The 15,753-nt window shown below is 47.7% G+C and overlaps 1 protein-coding gene across 1 annotated transcript in view; it reads left to right on the top strand.

The window, feature by feature from the left end:
- TENM4 (teneurin transmembrane protein 4) overlaps nucleotides 1-15,753 on the top strand; it is a 472,851-nt gene that overhangs the window by 427,784 nt on the left and 29,314 nt on the right. The window contains exons 23-25 of the mRNA XM_044450236.1: nucleotides 6,309-6,329; nucleotides 11,372-11,604; nucleotides 12,798-12,952. Of these exons, the coding sequence (XP_044306171.1) occupies nucleotides 6,309-6,329; nucleotides 11,372-11,604; nucleotides 12,798-12,952 (409 nt within the window). The remainder of the gene's footprint in view (nucleotides 1-6,308; nucleotides 6,330-11,371; nucleotides 11,605-12,797; nucleotides 12,953-15,753) is intronic.

Here is a 15,753-nt window from a genome sequence, read left to right as displayed (position 1 = left end):
CAGAGTAGTCCCTTTGGATCTCAGTTGAAGGGTTTTCCCATCACCTAATACTTTTTAAGTAGGGGTGCCATGAATTGAACTGTATGTGGAAATCTAGGGCATCACCCCTAGTATGTACGTATGTATGTATGTATTTATTTAAAACATTTCTATGCCGCCCCATTGCAACAAAGCCTCAGGGTGGCTCACAACATTCATAAAAACTACAATTAATAATTTAAAAACTGGTACCATCTCACTATATATATTAAGATCTATAAATACAATAATAATAAATTAACATGATAATAAAGTAATAATTCCTCCCCTTCACACATGCACACACACAGAGCGAGCGAACACATTGCTTTTAACCTTTAGCATATCTTTTGAGCTGGGGTTTGAAGAAAGACGTAGAGCAGTTTTACACAGGTGTTTTGGGGAGGGTTCCCAGGTAAAGATGTACCAAAACGGAAAGCCAGCCATTTTGAGCTTGTAAGATTTCATTCCCACTTCCAGTCTGGTGATCTGAAGTGGGCTGAGTCAGGGAAGGAGGTGGGATTTCCATGTGTAAGACAGTGCGCTGTGTGTGTGTGTGTGTTCACCACTAATGACATTTGTGCAAACAAGCACCCAAAGACCACACAGCTCTAGCATGATTTACATAGAATTGGCCAACTTGTGCATATCATTGATTCTGCACAAAATCGCACTAGAGCCACGTGCTTTTGGGGTGCTGCTTTGCGCAATTATGTGCAAATCACAGTCCGTCTTGGAGAGAGAAATCTGCCCGCAGACTCAGCCGGCTGGCCCTGGTGCCCTGCACCAGTCAAGAAAAACCATACTTTGGAATGGACTGACTCAGCCTTAGTCAGCTCCCGGTATTCCTGAGCCTTTTGCTTCAAGGAGCTTCTCTGCAGTGCAGTCCTGAGATTCATGTCTAGCACTAAGAAACCAGAATCCAGATTCCTCCTGCTTCGCTAGTCTCAGGCATAGCGGGCAGGAAGGAGAACAGAGCAGCCTTTTTCCGGTTTTGGTTATGTTAGTTTACACTAGATTTTAATTTATATGCCACCTTTCTACAAAGGAAATTGTGTTGAGAGTGGTATGCAATATACAAGGTAAAGAAACAATAATAGCATAGTAACAGCATTTATTATGCTATGAGAAATAATAAATAAGCATTTCAGTAATAATGCTACATTTGAAAGATAATATTAACAGTTTGGTAATATTTCAACAGCTTGCAGTTTAAAACTGAACAAAAACATTTGCATACATATTAAAATCTAACTATTAAAATCCCTTTACAAGTCAGCCTGGTATCAGAACGAAACATATTATTTTGGCAACCCACCTGCCAACCCAGGCTACCTGTTGGGATGGCTTTCACACCGCCCCTCCTCCAGCGACATTCATGAGTTGTTTTCCATTTCTTAACCTGTGGAGATGGTTGTGGCAAGGCAGGTAGAGGTGGCCTGACCCTTGAGGGCCACCAGGGCATGTACCTTCTCTTCGGAGATCAGGAGACCTTGTGGTACCTGAACCTGTAAAGTGGGAGGAGCAGCATCATAAGACAGAGGTAGGGCAACAGGCATGGATTGGACTAAGCCCTTGCAGAGCATTACCAAGAGCTTTGAAGGTAAGGACAAGGAGCTTGTATTTCATGTTAATGTTGTTGGAAAGGCTCTTTCTCAACCTCCTAGAGACTAGATGTTCTACCATCAAACCAGGTGGAAGTGCTTTTCCACTGCACTTCTCCTATGCCCCTCTTAGTAGTAAAATGGCAGAACAGAGAAGCTGCTGCAAGGATCTGCTCTTAATGCCTACAGTCCTTGAAGACACAAACATGGGTTCTCCTGAAGTCCCGATTTTTAGAGATGGCATGAAGATGTGTGTGGACTTAGCTTCAAACCGAAACAGTTTGAGAGGCCTGAGTCCGTGCTGGACGCAAGTTTTCCTGTCCCAAAGTACCCTCGGTGGGCACTCAACATGCAAGTGCTTGTGAAAGAGCTTCGGGGTGGGTGGACCGTTTCAGCTTCCATCCCGCCAGCACCTGCAGGCTTCCTCTTGTGCTGGGCTGCAAAGCGAGCTGAGCCAAGGGGAAGTCCGTGGACCCTGGTTGCACCACCAGCAACCTTAATGTCCAAGCGGAGTGGGCAAAGGGTGCCTGCAGGGCGTGGAAGAGGGGCGCTGCAAGTGAGAGGGTGCGCCGGGGCAGTCCTGGCAACCTCCTTTCTTCCCCAGCCAGTGCAGCCCGTACCAGCGCAAGGCATGGAAGAGGGCGCTGCTTGCCCAGTGCGCAGTGCACAAAGCTTGTCTTGTGACAAGTGTCCCATGAGCAGTGGGAGCGCTTGCCAGGAATTCAGACCTAGAGCCGCTGCAAAGTGGGCCAGAGTCTGGAGAGACCAGCCCAGGGAATCCAGCAGATTCCCATCCCCAAACAGATCGCTTGCACATCCCAAAATGCTTTTTCCTAGTCCCGTTGCAACCTGATGGGGTTGCTTTATTCCATTCGTTGCATCAGAGTGGAAAACAAATCCAACACTGGTCAGGGCCCCCATCACACCTCGGCATGTTATTCCTTTAGCGTTTTCCCCGTTTTCCAAAGCAACAAAAGGTTGTACAAGGGAAGCAAGAAAACAAGCTTGTGGAGAAGAATCAGGAGCAGGGGCTAAAAGCAAGCCCCCCCCCCCCCCCCGCGGTCATCCATACAGGAATGGCTTTTAGTCCTCCCCACCCCAGTTTAGCCCCTAGTATTGTCCTCCTGTCTCCATAGGAACTAATGGCCCCATTCATCCTTTTGGGAGGAGGGCAAAGGCTGCTAACATGAGTCCTCAGATTGGCTGGAAGAAAGACCTGAATTCTTGCAATGTGCATGGTGTGGAGGAGAGAACCGCTTGGGTAAATTCTAACTTAATCCAATTCCTTATTGAAGCACCACTTGCCCAGATAGTGTGTTGGGATCAGTTTCCTAAATTAGAAGGCGGAGGATCAGGGAGGAGGGATCCAAGTTCAGTGGAAGGCTGTGTGCTTTGCCGGGGGGAAGCCCGGGCCAAGAACTACTTCCTTATGAACGGCAAAGTTGCCAGTCCTAGGAGAGACGGCCCAGTCGCCTCCTTCCACCCAAGCTGCCCCCCTGCCCCACTTCATTCCTAGATCCTGAGCGGAACAACCTTATTCCGGCTGCAGAGAAGCTAGAAACTCACACCGGGGCGACAGCTGCTCCGGCCATTGCTGCCGCTGCTGCTTTTATGCTTACCTTCCAGGGATCAAGAAACTATAAAAGCCCACAGCCTGCCCGTCTGGCTTGCCTTGGCTAACAGCCATCAGGGGAAACGGTGGCTTGGGGCACGAGTGGTTTTTATCTGTGTCTTTTCAAATTGCCTTCCCTTGGAGAAGAATGCCATTCAGTGTGGTTTCTTTATTGAAGATCAGGGGGGTCCATGTATCTAGGGGGGAAATGGCAGCTGTAAAACAGGGTTTACAGAAAGATTGCGGCAAGGGAAGGTTTTGTGACTCAGGCCAGAACACTGGTTCAGCTCTCTCCCGTGGCCGCTTTGTGAGTCTCACCCAGAAAAACATGAAAACGACGTTGTTGTTGCCGGCAACGCTGCGGCTGCTGAATGGCCTTTCGAAACAACAGAACGCACAGGCTCTTTTTGACGAAAACGTTGGATGCTGACTGTATGGCTCCATTCGCACCATGGGTCTTCCTGAAGCCTGCTGCCTTTCAGTCTGGGGCTGCTTTTGCCCCGAGAAAACAGAGCATCAAAAGCAAGCTATGGGCGCATGGACATAGGAAACGTCGTCAGAGGGTTGGTCTGTCTGACCACTCCCATCATCCCAAACTGGGATAGAGCCCAACACCTCCGGGGTGTCACAGGTTGGGGTGGGCTGGTGCAGAGAGAAAAGAGCTAGCTGAATGGATGCTTTGACTTGGGAAGGATGATCAGTGCTCACAGATTGGTCACGGAAACAGAGCGAGTCAGAAGGGGTCTCCCAGGTCATCTAGTCTGACCCCCGGCTCCACTCACAACATGCCTACCATGTGCATGTCCAGCCTATCCTTGAACACCCTCATCGATGGGGCTTCAACCACCTCCCATGGAAGCCCATTCCATACCCTGGGGTCCTAACCATGAGGATGTACTTCCTGGCATCCAAATTGAACCTTGGTTCCCTGAGCTTGGCTCCGCTGGAACGTGTCCTGCCCTCCTCCATAATTCAGAGGGGGACAAGATGTGGCGTTTGAAGTTCCAAGAGGATCTTCCATTTTCTAAGTTTAGCATCAACTGTGGATACAGATCTGATCATGACGGCAACATGAGGGAAAGTGGGCTTAATCATTCCCCCTACCCTCTCTCCCTGGTTGCAGTCACACTCATACACACACGGACTCCTGTCGTTCCATGGGGCAAATAGCAATAAGGGGCATATTTAAATGGGGGAACAGCAGGAAAGGAAGGCTTCAGTACTTCCCCTCTGTCTCCCATACGGCAGTCCAGCTTGGATTCAGAACCTTTAGTGCAGCTGCCATTGAATCTTTAGAAAACAGGGAGATCCATCCAAAGTGTGCTCACATCATGGCTAGTTCCATCCTTTGTCAGAGTTTTCTGCCTCACTATGTTAGCTGAAATTCATGTTAAGAGGAGGAGTCAACAAGCTAACCCAAAATCTTCCCGGAGAGTTTTGCTTTCTCCCACATTCAAATTTTTAAAATCTCAAAGTCTCTCTCTCCCAAGCATGGAGAACTTGGTGAGTGTTAGCAATCCTCATCAAATTCATATCAAAACAAGTTGAAATGGAAAGTATATCTTTCTGTCCCAGCCAAATTCAATAGGTACAAGTTATTTCTAGCATGGAGAGAGCTGTGGTGTATCTACCTAGTATAGCTGTTAAAGGTGAGCAGCCCCCAGAAAAAAGAGGTGGCAACGCTAATGGACCTGATCCAGAGATCCAGTCTCTGACTTTGAAGAGCTAAGCCCTCGAACCTTGGCACCTGGATGGGCAAATCTATCCATTTTGTTTCTCCCAGATTTCATTTTTTTAAAAAATCAAGTTCTTTTCCCTCAAAGTATGCAAAACTTTGACTCGCATTCTGAACTGGAGCCCTGAACCTGGAATCCACCATGTCTTTTAAACTGAGATCATGCCAGCCCAAAGACATGACCTCTTGAATGATACCGTTCCGTTCCAAGGGTTCCATCCTGCTGCTGTCATTTTCGGTCCGTGCGAATGGGCACAGCACGGTGCAACGTTGCAGCGTTGCTGATGGTGAGCAGTGCGGACGATCTATTTGCCATGGGGTACCGTGGGGCAGAGCAGAGGTTCGGCAAAAGGACGTGCAATTCCATGGAGGAGGGGGTCAACCTTAAATAAAGGAGAGCGTCCCTTCAAAGATATCCAGTTGAAGGTGGAGAATCTCCCAAGAGATCAATTTCTGCTGAGTTATTTTTACGGCTGGGGGCAGGTGAAATTAAGCAAACAAGGAAGAAAACATGGTCTGCAAGGTGGGAACAGGGCTGTTAGAACTCCTGCTTTTACTAGGTGGGCTGCCGGAGCACAAAGTTACAGGCCCATAATCTGGGGCAGGAAAGGGGGAAGATAGGTTTTGCTAGAATAATGAAGAAGTGGAATGCATACCTCAAAAACCCTTCAGCCTGCGAGAGGGAGAGGAAGGATGCTAGTTTAGGGTGCTACAACCTTACTTAAAATTGGGAGAAAAGTTTTGGCAGAAGGATTGTCAGCTGCATGGGACAAGGGAAGAGGGAAAACCGCAAAACCTCTGTGGTCAGTAAAGGGGAAGCCTGAGGCTTACCAGTATCCGTGGCAGCTAGTCACAGATAAGGGGAAGTGCCACACATGCATCCCCCCTCTCAGATTGAGACAGATGCTACCCCAAATAGAGAGGGGCAAGGTGGTGGGTGAGATGAAAGGACACAGTTACTCCAGCACGTGCAGAGAAGTTGCCAGTATTGGAGCAAAAACGGGGCTGGAGTGGCTCCTACAATTTTCCCCACGGCATCCACACAAACACCCTGCTCACCTGCCAAGGCAACTTGGAAGGCAGTCGGGAAGCCACGTTTTGGGCGATGGACAGCAGCCCATATGGCAATTCATTGACAAGTCACCTCCATTATGAAACTATCAGTCTCGGGCTTGCTAAATCTTTATTACTGTCGCCTTGAACAGTGCGATTGTTACTGTCAAGTTTTCTGCCTGCTAATAATACTTGGAACTCATCCTCTAACCCTCTCTCTCTCCCTCTCTCTCTTCCTCTCCTCCTTCCCTCTTATCTTCCTTCTGCGTTCCTGTTCTTCTGTCAGAAATAAAGATTTCAGACATAGGTAAGCCAACAAGTGAAGAATTGTCGCTTTCTTTTCCCTGTCTTTTTGGCATGCGCTCTCTCTTGGTTTTCTTGCCTGCTGAGCTATTTGCACATGATGAATATTTTGGGGTTTTCTTAATTTTGGAAGCACCTTAAATTAGTGGTGCCAGGAAGAAGTTAAAGATAAAAGAAGGCCCTTGCCACTCTGTGTCAAGCATGGATGTTTTAATTAATGCCGTATCCACATAGGAACCTTTCTGCACTGCATTGACCTTTTTGGTTTTGAATCTCTGCTTTGGGACATGTTTCATTTGTTTACTGTGTTGTTGCCAGCAAACCCGGGGTCTACTCTTAATTAACCACTCCTGAGGAAAGGAAGTGGTAGTTTCCGAGCTCACAAAACACTGGGATCTTGCAAAAAGAAACGTTTCTTTGTGCAGTTAATGGGCCCATTTTGTCTTGTGGAAAATACATTAAAAATGCTCTAGATGAAATGTATATATGCTGACTTCCAAGGTTCTCCTTGATCTTCCCACATTTTCCCAGCATCCCATCCCTCTTCACTACAACATTCAGTCACCAAGACTTAAAGCAGGAAGAAACCATGGCGTAGCAAGCTTTGCCCCAGGTTATTAGTCTACAAGGGTCATTAATGTTCTGCTTGCTCACAGACACCTATAGAAGGCAGTGGTCACTTGTCACCCAGACAATGAGCCTAGTGACTGATAACAAATCTACAGGAATTATCTACCGCATCAAGGTTCTTCGTCGCTGCCCTAGGTCCCCCTCGCCCCATACCGTTTGCTCGGCAGGGCATTACACTACACAATAGCATAAAAGTCGCACTGCACATTTTTCATTGTTCCGATGGGCCATCAAGTCATCTGCAGCTTAAGGCAACCCTATGAAGGAAATCCTCCAAAATGCCCCTTCCTTGGCAGCCCTGCTCTGCTCTTCCTCATTCTAGGCTATGGCTTCCTTTCTGGAGTTTATCCATCTCATGGATGGTCTTCCTTCTCTCCTTCTGCCTTAGCAGGATTGTCTTCTCCAGGGAGTCTTGCCTTCTCATGATGTGCCCAAAGTAGGACAGCCTAAGTTGTGTTTGCTTCTAGGAAAAACTCTGACTTGATTCGCTCTAGGACTCCCTCGTTCGGATGACATATAGCTATGTATATATTATTAGTCATATTTATGTAGATAATGATACAGAGAGATACAAAGAGGTCTGGGTATTACACAATATAGAAATCAATAGTAATGATAATAAATATCTCTTTTGGGCACGTGCATAATGTTACCCTTCAGAATATCCCAGTTTCTTTCAGCTTTGAGACTTTCATTTGGCATCCAGTTACGCCCTTCTGTTTGCAGAAGATCTTTTGATCCAGCAAAGACCTCCACTAACAGAAGAGGAGCAGAATCAATTTTCACAAATTCCCCTTTCACCTACCACCACCCTGCCTTGATTAAAATCTGGTGGAGCAGCCAGGCATCGGGTCAGATTGGCTGAGGGGCAGGATCTGACTCATAGGTCACAGGTTGTCGTCATTCTCAGGTAAAAGGCGCTCATCACTTTTCGAGAAGGCTGGTGGGGGAAATCAGAACCTCCCCTTCCTTCTGGAAGGGAAAGTGGCTAGACAGGTCACTGCCCAGTTGTGTGTGTGTGTGAATCAACTCCTTCTCCAAGTTGAAGAAAGAAGCTCGACTCAAAGTACTTTGGAAGTCCCGAGGCAAGCAAGGTGTGCGAGAATGTCACCTGCTGTTCATCGGCGCCTCGGCTGCCCACCTCTGGTGATTATGAGGGGCTGAACAACTGACTGACATTCGGCCTAGCCTTGTTGAGACAGCTGCTAATGCTGGGACCTGATAAAAATGGATGGTGGATTCCCACAGGGCACTCCCACCCCCCTGGAAAGTGCCTGCCACTTGGCCAGGTTGAGTGACAAGCAAGTAAATGAAATAATACCTTGCCAGTTTGCTGTCATTGGGAAGGAATACAGATGGAGCCCAAACTGCCAAGCTGAGTCCCTGAAGGTCAGAGTATTTTATTTAGCAAGAATCAGTGTCATCTTGTGCAGATGGAATCCGTTCAGCCTTTAATAGGGTAAATCACAGGGGATGTTCTGGGATAAATCAGAAAGGCCTCCCCCCCCCTTGTCCCATCTGTCCAGGTCCCCCTCCGTAAAGGAGGCGTTAATTCGAATGAAGAATCCCAACGCGCGGGGCTTTTAGAAATGCTTTAAGGTTAGAAAATTTAGGGGGTTGAAAGGAAACAGGGTAAGGAAAATTACGGTTTCTGGCAAGATACATGACATGAGCTTTCCTGGACAGCTCAGTGAACAGGGTGGGAAAACAGCCTGTTGCGTGACTCCCGAGTGTGTTGTTTGAGAGGGACTGAAGTGTACTTTGCAGTATTTAGCCACTCCACCAGGTGAACTCAGGGCTGCCTTCCGCTTAGTGTGGGGAAGCCCCACAGCCTTGATCCTTGCCCCTCTCTGTGCAGGATCAAAAGTTACTGAGGAACATCAACAGGGTTGCTCTTCCCCCGTTTCTCTTCTGACAGGTCATTCCACAGGGTGACCAAGGCAGTTCTGGTGCTAAAACCAGACTGGAACCCTGATGCAAATCAGCCAGCATCTGTTTAGCCAGCATGTTCTTGCGTACCTTGCCTGGGAAGAAGGCCTTTGCCACTGGCCTATTTGATTACCATCTTCCAGGTTCAGCCATTTTTTACAGCTTCTTTTAAGGAGGCTGTGGCCGCTCCCCCTCTGAAAGAGGAGCTGAATGAACCTCCTGGCTCCAGCCAGCTGTCCTGCCCTTTCTAGAGGACAAAATTCGTACTCATAAGGGGCAAGGTTTGAGCAAATGTGATAAGCCAAACCTCACCAAGATGGTCACTTTGACCACCTCCTCAGCTTGCACAAACTGGAGTTCCTCAGATGATGTAAAACCAGACAGTATTCCAGATGGTTTCTTAGTTTAGCCTGAGCCAACACTGCAGGCTAAGTCCCTATGGATGAACTGTCTTGTCTCAAAATTTCTTGTGAATAAGACATGGCATGCCACAGAGGGCTCCACTGCATCTCCACTAGAACCAGAATTTAGGGGGTCTGAAGCGCACCAAGGAGCAATGCTGGATTTTGAGAAGAAGCAGTGGCACTGGAGAAAAACGATTCCTTACCTTCTCCACCTCAGATTAGGCTTGACAATGAGCTCTTACTGGTGGACCGGCATCTAAACACCTACTTTTTACCGCATTCTGGAGGCTTCCTGATTTAGTTCATTGAAAAGTAAGCTGAGCATGGAGAGATCACTCGGATCATCTCAGCCACTGTGGTCATCTCTTCATTGCACAGACCAACCAGCACCTCCACAGACCCCTCTGGAGAACATGGGAAAATAGCAGCCGCCAGGGTTAGACCATCCTAACAAAAGATGTCGAGGAGAGCAGCAGTCATGAATCTAAATCTCATCAAGAAATTGAGACTGTCAAGAGGCAGGCGAAAAATTCACTTTGGATGGCTGTTTTCTTGCCCAACACAGAAGACCAATTCAACCATGTGTCCGGTCACATGTGTTGGACTGATGGCCTGTTGGGACAGCATCGTGGGTGTCATAACAGCCATGAAGACCTGAACTACCTAGATCCTGTGGTCTCAGCATGAATGTTGAACTCCTCCAGGTTAATCATTCTGAGGTTCTCAGCACTGAATCAGAGATCACCTCCATCAGCTTAAGGAAAATTCCCAATGTCTCTCGCCCTTAACATAAGTCTTCCCCCAGCTTCTCCACTCGGGTTTCAGTTATGCATAGCAGATCAGTCTCCTCATCCACACTGAAATCAAGAACAAGGGGCATAGAAATGTTATAATAATAATAATAATAATAATAATAATAATAATAATAATAATAATAATAATTTTGCCATGAGCTACCATGCAGCCACTTTGCCACTGATCAAGCTGCTGCCCACTCTTCTTGGAGAGCCACATAGGCTCTCCAACACATCTTCCCTTTCCTCCTCCTCGGTCCACTGCATCTCTCCTACTTATATAGCTTCTCCTGGACACTTCATTACAATCCCTGCTAAGACAATTAGGCCATTTATGAAAGCCCAACAGCCTCAGTTTCCCAATTAATGAACCCTCAATGAACAGTTAGAAGCCCTTCCTTGGGGTAAGGCCACCCATGTGCATATTGGACAGAGTTTCTAGCTGCTACACACGGTGTAACTGACATGCAAAGAGCCAGTCAATGAACTAGTAGGCCATAGTTGTAAACACCCTCCTTCCCTCTCTTGTCAGAGGAGTTGCTCTCACCATCATTCCAGCCCCCAGTGTGGCAACGTGCCCTCCAAGGGGCGACCCCATCCTGGAATCAGTTTAAGGTCAGGTGGTGCAGCCACTGGAGGTGTCTTGCTGGCATTTGTTCATTTCGCCAAGCAACTCGCCACATCTCCAATGCGGGAGCAAGCAAAGAGCAGAGGAACCAAATGTTTGAAATCTTGCCTGCTCCTCATGTCTCCCAACTGCCCCAGCTCCTTCATCACTGATGCCAACTTGCTGGCTTATCCAAGGCCCAGCAGGCTGGCTAGGCATCCGCCCACCTCCAGAAGCTGACTTAAAACTGATGTAGCAGGTAACTGGCACAGCCCTGGTCTCCGTCTCTCCAGCACAGCAACTAAAAACAAGTAAGGAAACCAGATGTCTACCATCTTGTCTGCTTTTTGGCTTCCCTGAGTCTCTCTCATTGCTTGTGCTGGCTTTCTGGCTTGCCCTGGGCACCTGAATGTCACTGGAAGTGGTTGCTCTTGCTGTTCCTCTCACCAGCCCAGCTCTCCATGCTACCAGCCAAGCTGCTAACAAGGAGCAGGAGAACCTGATGTAGCAAGCCCTGCCTGCTCCTTTGATCTCCTAGCTCCTGTATTTTGTTGTCTTAGCTGCTAGGAGCTTGCTGACTTGATGGTGCTGAGATACCGTCACGTTCACAACACCATCATGGTCATGAGCGTAAGCACCAGTTAGAAACACGTTGCATATTCTGTCGTGTTCCTTTTTGCAGCCACAGCCCTGCTCATAAGTATTACTTGACAACAGACCCCATCAGTGGATCCATCTACCTCTCGGACACCAGCAGCCGCCGCGTCTTTAGAATCAAGTCCACCACCATGGTGAAGGACGTGGTGAAGAATTCGGAGGTCGTGGCTGGGACAGGAGACCAGTGCCTTCCATTTGATGATACCCACTGTGGAGACGGAGGGAAAGCAACCGAGGCCACGCTCACAAGTCCCCGAGGTGAGAGGGGTGACCATTCCTTGACAGGATGTGGTGGCTTGCAAAGAAGCCTGTGGTGCCAACACAAGAGGTTCCAGCTGTGTCTAGAAGCTGGGATGGCTCAAACCCTTGAGCAAGACACTTCAGCGAGCCACCTCCCTCAGTGTGTCCCTTTGTGGCCAGCAGCCGTGGTTCCTCTTCCCCCTATTTGTCATGGCGGCATCAGTGCCTTCTTCATCTCTCCACCATATTGTTTAGGCCATGGCAAGGGACAAATGCACAAGCAGGTGGCAGTGGGGACAAGGTGGCTGTTGACAGTGGCCCTTACTGGGGTGTGTGCGCTTGGCAGATAGCCAGCCCTGCCCGTCCTCAATGCCAGCGCCGCCTGTGTTACTGAGGTGGCGGCCTTCAGCAGCACTGTCGATGGGATTTCAGTGGATGTAGCTCGTCATGCAGTGGTGAAAACGCTGTGCTTGCTGCATCTAATCTTTACAGCTCTCTATATCTAAAGCGGGTGAGCTCAGTGGGTTAAAGAAAATTCTCCAAATGCATAAGAAGGAAATGGTCTGGGGAAGCCATCGGTCTGCTCAATAACAAAGTAGTTTAAGATATGATACTAGTTAGGTGAAGACAGGGAAACCGTATGCAGGACTGGTATCTGTTTTCATTACAAAAGAGGCAAGACAGATAACTATGACTAAATCTACCTTTTCTGGGCACAAACCTGAATCAGGTGGAAGCAGCAAGAAATTAAATTCTGGGATCAACAGATTACAAATGAAGAGGTCACTTGGTCTGGAATACATTCATCCAAGAATTTTTAAGGAACTAAAATGTGAAATGGTTAACAATCGTTGCAACATAACCCTAAAAGCTTACTCCATGTTAGAGTATTGTAAATCACAAAAAGCAGATTTTAGTAAAACTGCAGGGAACTACAGGCCAATTAGGTTAACATCTATCCTGGATAAATTGGTAGAAAATGTTAAGGATAAAATTATCTCATGTACTGAAGAACAAGGACAGATTCACACAACACAAAAGGGCATAGTGAAGTGGCCTTTATTGTTGTTGGTGTGTTGTGTCATCTGGACTCAGTTCTGGATAGGATTACTTTTCTGAACCCATGGATGTCTATTCTAAGGTTTTCTCACTTCACAACTTCTCCTGTAATCCAGACCCAGGATCACCATTCTGCCATTTCCTTTCCTCAGGTATCACAGTGGACAAATTTGGGTTCATTTATTTTGTGGATGGCACCATGATCCGGCGCATCGACCAGAACGGGATCATTTCGACTGTGCTCGGTTCCAATGATCTGACATCTGCCAGGCCTCTGAGCTGCGACTCGGTCATGGACATCTCCCAGGTACTCGGCCTCCAGCGATGGTCTCTCATTAGCCTTCTCCACTGCAGACTGTGAACACAGCGGTTATCACTATGGGTGCTTCACCCATTATGGCTTTGAGTGACACCCAAACCTGGAATAGTTTTCACACAGTGGGCAGCTTGGAGCAAACAAGGCTACCCTGAGAACTTGGGCACACGTTCTAGCATTTAAAAAGTGCTTACAAACAGGTTCCATGTTAGAAAACAGGTTCCACTTTCAGAATGACTCAGAAAATCATTTTCTTTTTGCAATCGTTTTGCCATTGGTAACCATAGCAAACCATTTGCAGAACCACTGCAGCCATGTGCTGCCATAGGAACAAAAACACAGGGACTTCAGCTCCAAAGTCCCCCGGGACAGAGGGAGAAATGAGCTGTGAGCAGTCCTCACCAGATGATTGTCTGTCAGAAGTAATGGACGGGACACCCACCCATGGTGGCTCCTCAGGGTGGCTTAACATGACAGGCAAGGCGCCCTTTGTGTCATCTGCCATAGGAAGGAGTTCCAGTACCTCTGTCTGTAGCCAGCCATCTTTTCTCCCTTCAAATACCTTTGCCCTGCAAATGAAAGGTTCTGTCAACATCTCATGACTGAGTAGTTGGAATGTTCGGGTTTGTACCGTATCACTGCCGCTCCGTGCTCCCTCCTTCCACTATTTCTCCCCTGGAGTACTGCAGCTCCGAATCCTCTTTGATCTGCTCCCCATTACAACCTTCAGGACTCCACAACCTTCTCCATCTGTGCTGGAATCAGCATTCTGTACACCGCTGCAGAAAGGTCCACCGGAACTCCAATTAATGATACCCTGAGACTGCTGTAATACAGGGGTTTGTGTCCTTGTGAAGAACTCTGATACCTTTTGTCTGATGCTAACAGAATAACCTTTACATTCCTTACTCTCACTTGGGTTTTTCACCTATCATATAAGCCCCCTTTTCCCTTCGTCTCCTTGCTCTACTTCTTCCTCTCCCTCCTCTGTCCATGCCAAGCTTAAGCCCCAGCTTTTCAGCTGCCTGCCAACTTTCCCCCCATTTCTTCAGCTCCCTTTGTGGTCTAAGCCCCTTGTCCTTACCTTTCTATCTTCTAGTTTTACATGTTTTTCTTTCCTCCAAATGGATTTGTCACCCTTACAAAAATTGCTCTGCTTTGTTAGCCCTCTCGCTGTCAGTTGCCTTCTGACACATTCCAGGTGTTTTTGCACATTCTGTGACATCACCACAGCTAAGCCAGTGGCTGCCGAGCAATTGCAGTTGATAGTTTCTCCTGTTAAATATTTGACTTACAGTTAGAATAAGTGCAGTCCAAACTCAAAATGCCTTCATGTTTGTCGCTACCTGTTTGAAACTCATTTGCTCATCACAAGAACTTTTTATTTCTCTTTGTGTTGAGCGTCTTCATAAATTGAACACAGTGTGGTTTTGGGGACTGGTTCAAATTAATATCTCGGAAACAGTGGTTGACATCTTCTCTGCCCAAATTATCAACAGCAGGGAAACGAAGAATCTTGAATTGCATCAGATTGCAAATGGGTCATGACAGCTCTCAAGCTGGGCCTTTTAAGTCCCACTGCTCAAGTTTAAAAAAAATCTTTTTGCACCTGCATTTCTTAGCATAAGGTAGACATAACCGGTGCTGCCTAGGGTTCTGATTTTGGAGGTGCTGTCCAGCTGATAATCAGCAATAGTTTGGAGGCATAACTTCTAAATCTGTCAGGCTTGTATGCCCCAAATTATTATTTGAATGGCTTCAGGAATGGGCTTTGTTCTGCAGAACAGCAGCTCCTAGCGGGAAAGCTTGAATGCTGTTAGTCTGACACAATGGAAGCCCATGGGGGTTTTCCTTTTGTCACCTCCCATGTAATTTCCTTGCTACCACCTGGCACCTGTTCCTTTGGTTCGTTCTCCCCCCTAATTTGAAAAGATTGCTGCTGCTTTTTTTGTGGCAGCCACCCCACTGCCCACCTTTTGTAAGCAGGGTGAAAATTACAGGCCTACAAAGGTCACCTGCCCGGTGGACCAGAGGTAAACTTGGATTGTTAAAAACAGCCTTGTAGCATCGTGGCATCCAGTCTCCAGGCCGGAACTTGGTATAGACTTGGCCCAGAGATTTTTTTGAAGGCTCGTTTTTTGTCTCTCTGGGTTTTTTAAAGACTGTTTGCAAAGGACCACGAGGCTACAATTCATAAGAAGAGAAGAGAGGCCCTGCTGGATCAGGCCGTGGGTCCAGCTAGGCCAGCGCTGTGTTCACACAATGGCCAGTCGGCTGCCCACAGGAAGCGGGAAATGAGTTTGATGCTGCAGTCTTGTCCCTGTTCCCCAGCCACTGGTCCATGGAGGCATGTTGCCTGTGCTCACTTGTGCTAAACTTGCCAAGAGAATGTGTGCTCCCAGATCTCTCAGTCTTGCCCTGAGGATGCAGACGGGGAAGAGAACATAAGAACCTACTGGGAGAGAGTGAAGTTCCACCTTATCCAGTGGCTTGTCTCCAGCAGAAGTGGCAACTAGTCCTGGCGGCTCCATGCTACTTCTGGCATCAGAGGCAGCATGTGCGTGTGCCCCAGTCCTTGAAGAGCCCTACTGTGGCGCTTCCCATGGGCAGCCAGTTGGCCATTAATCCAGCATGGCTCTTCTGATGCTCCTCTGATCTTCTCAGGTTCAGTTCCTGCAGAGCAGCCTGAAGCATGGCAGCAGCCCTCTTTCTTGGGTTGCTTTTCCCTGTCCAAACAGAAACTAAAAGCATACTGCTTATGAACCTGGAGGTTTTCTTCATCTGCCATGGCT

Source organism: Varanus komodoensis, unplaced genomic scaffold (genome assembly GCF_004798865.1).
Source record: "Varanus komodoensis strain SLA01 unplaced genomic scaffold, ASM479886v1 scaffold63, whole genome shotgun sequence".
Lineage (NCBI taxonomy): Eukaryota > Metazoa > Chordata > Lepidosauria > Squamata > Varanidae > Varanus > Varanus komodoensis.
Note: the sequence above shows the minus strand (reverse complement) of the source record. Positions and strands in the feature narration are given on the sequence as shown.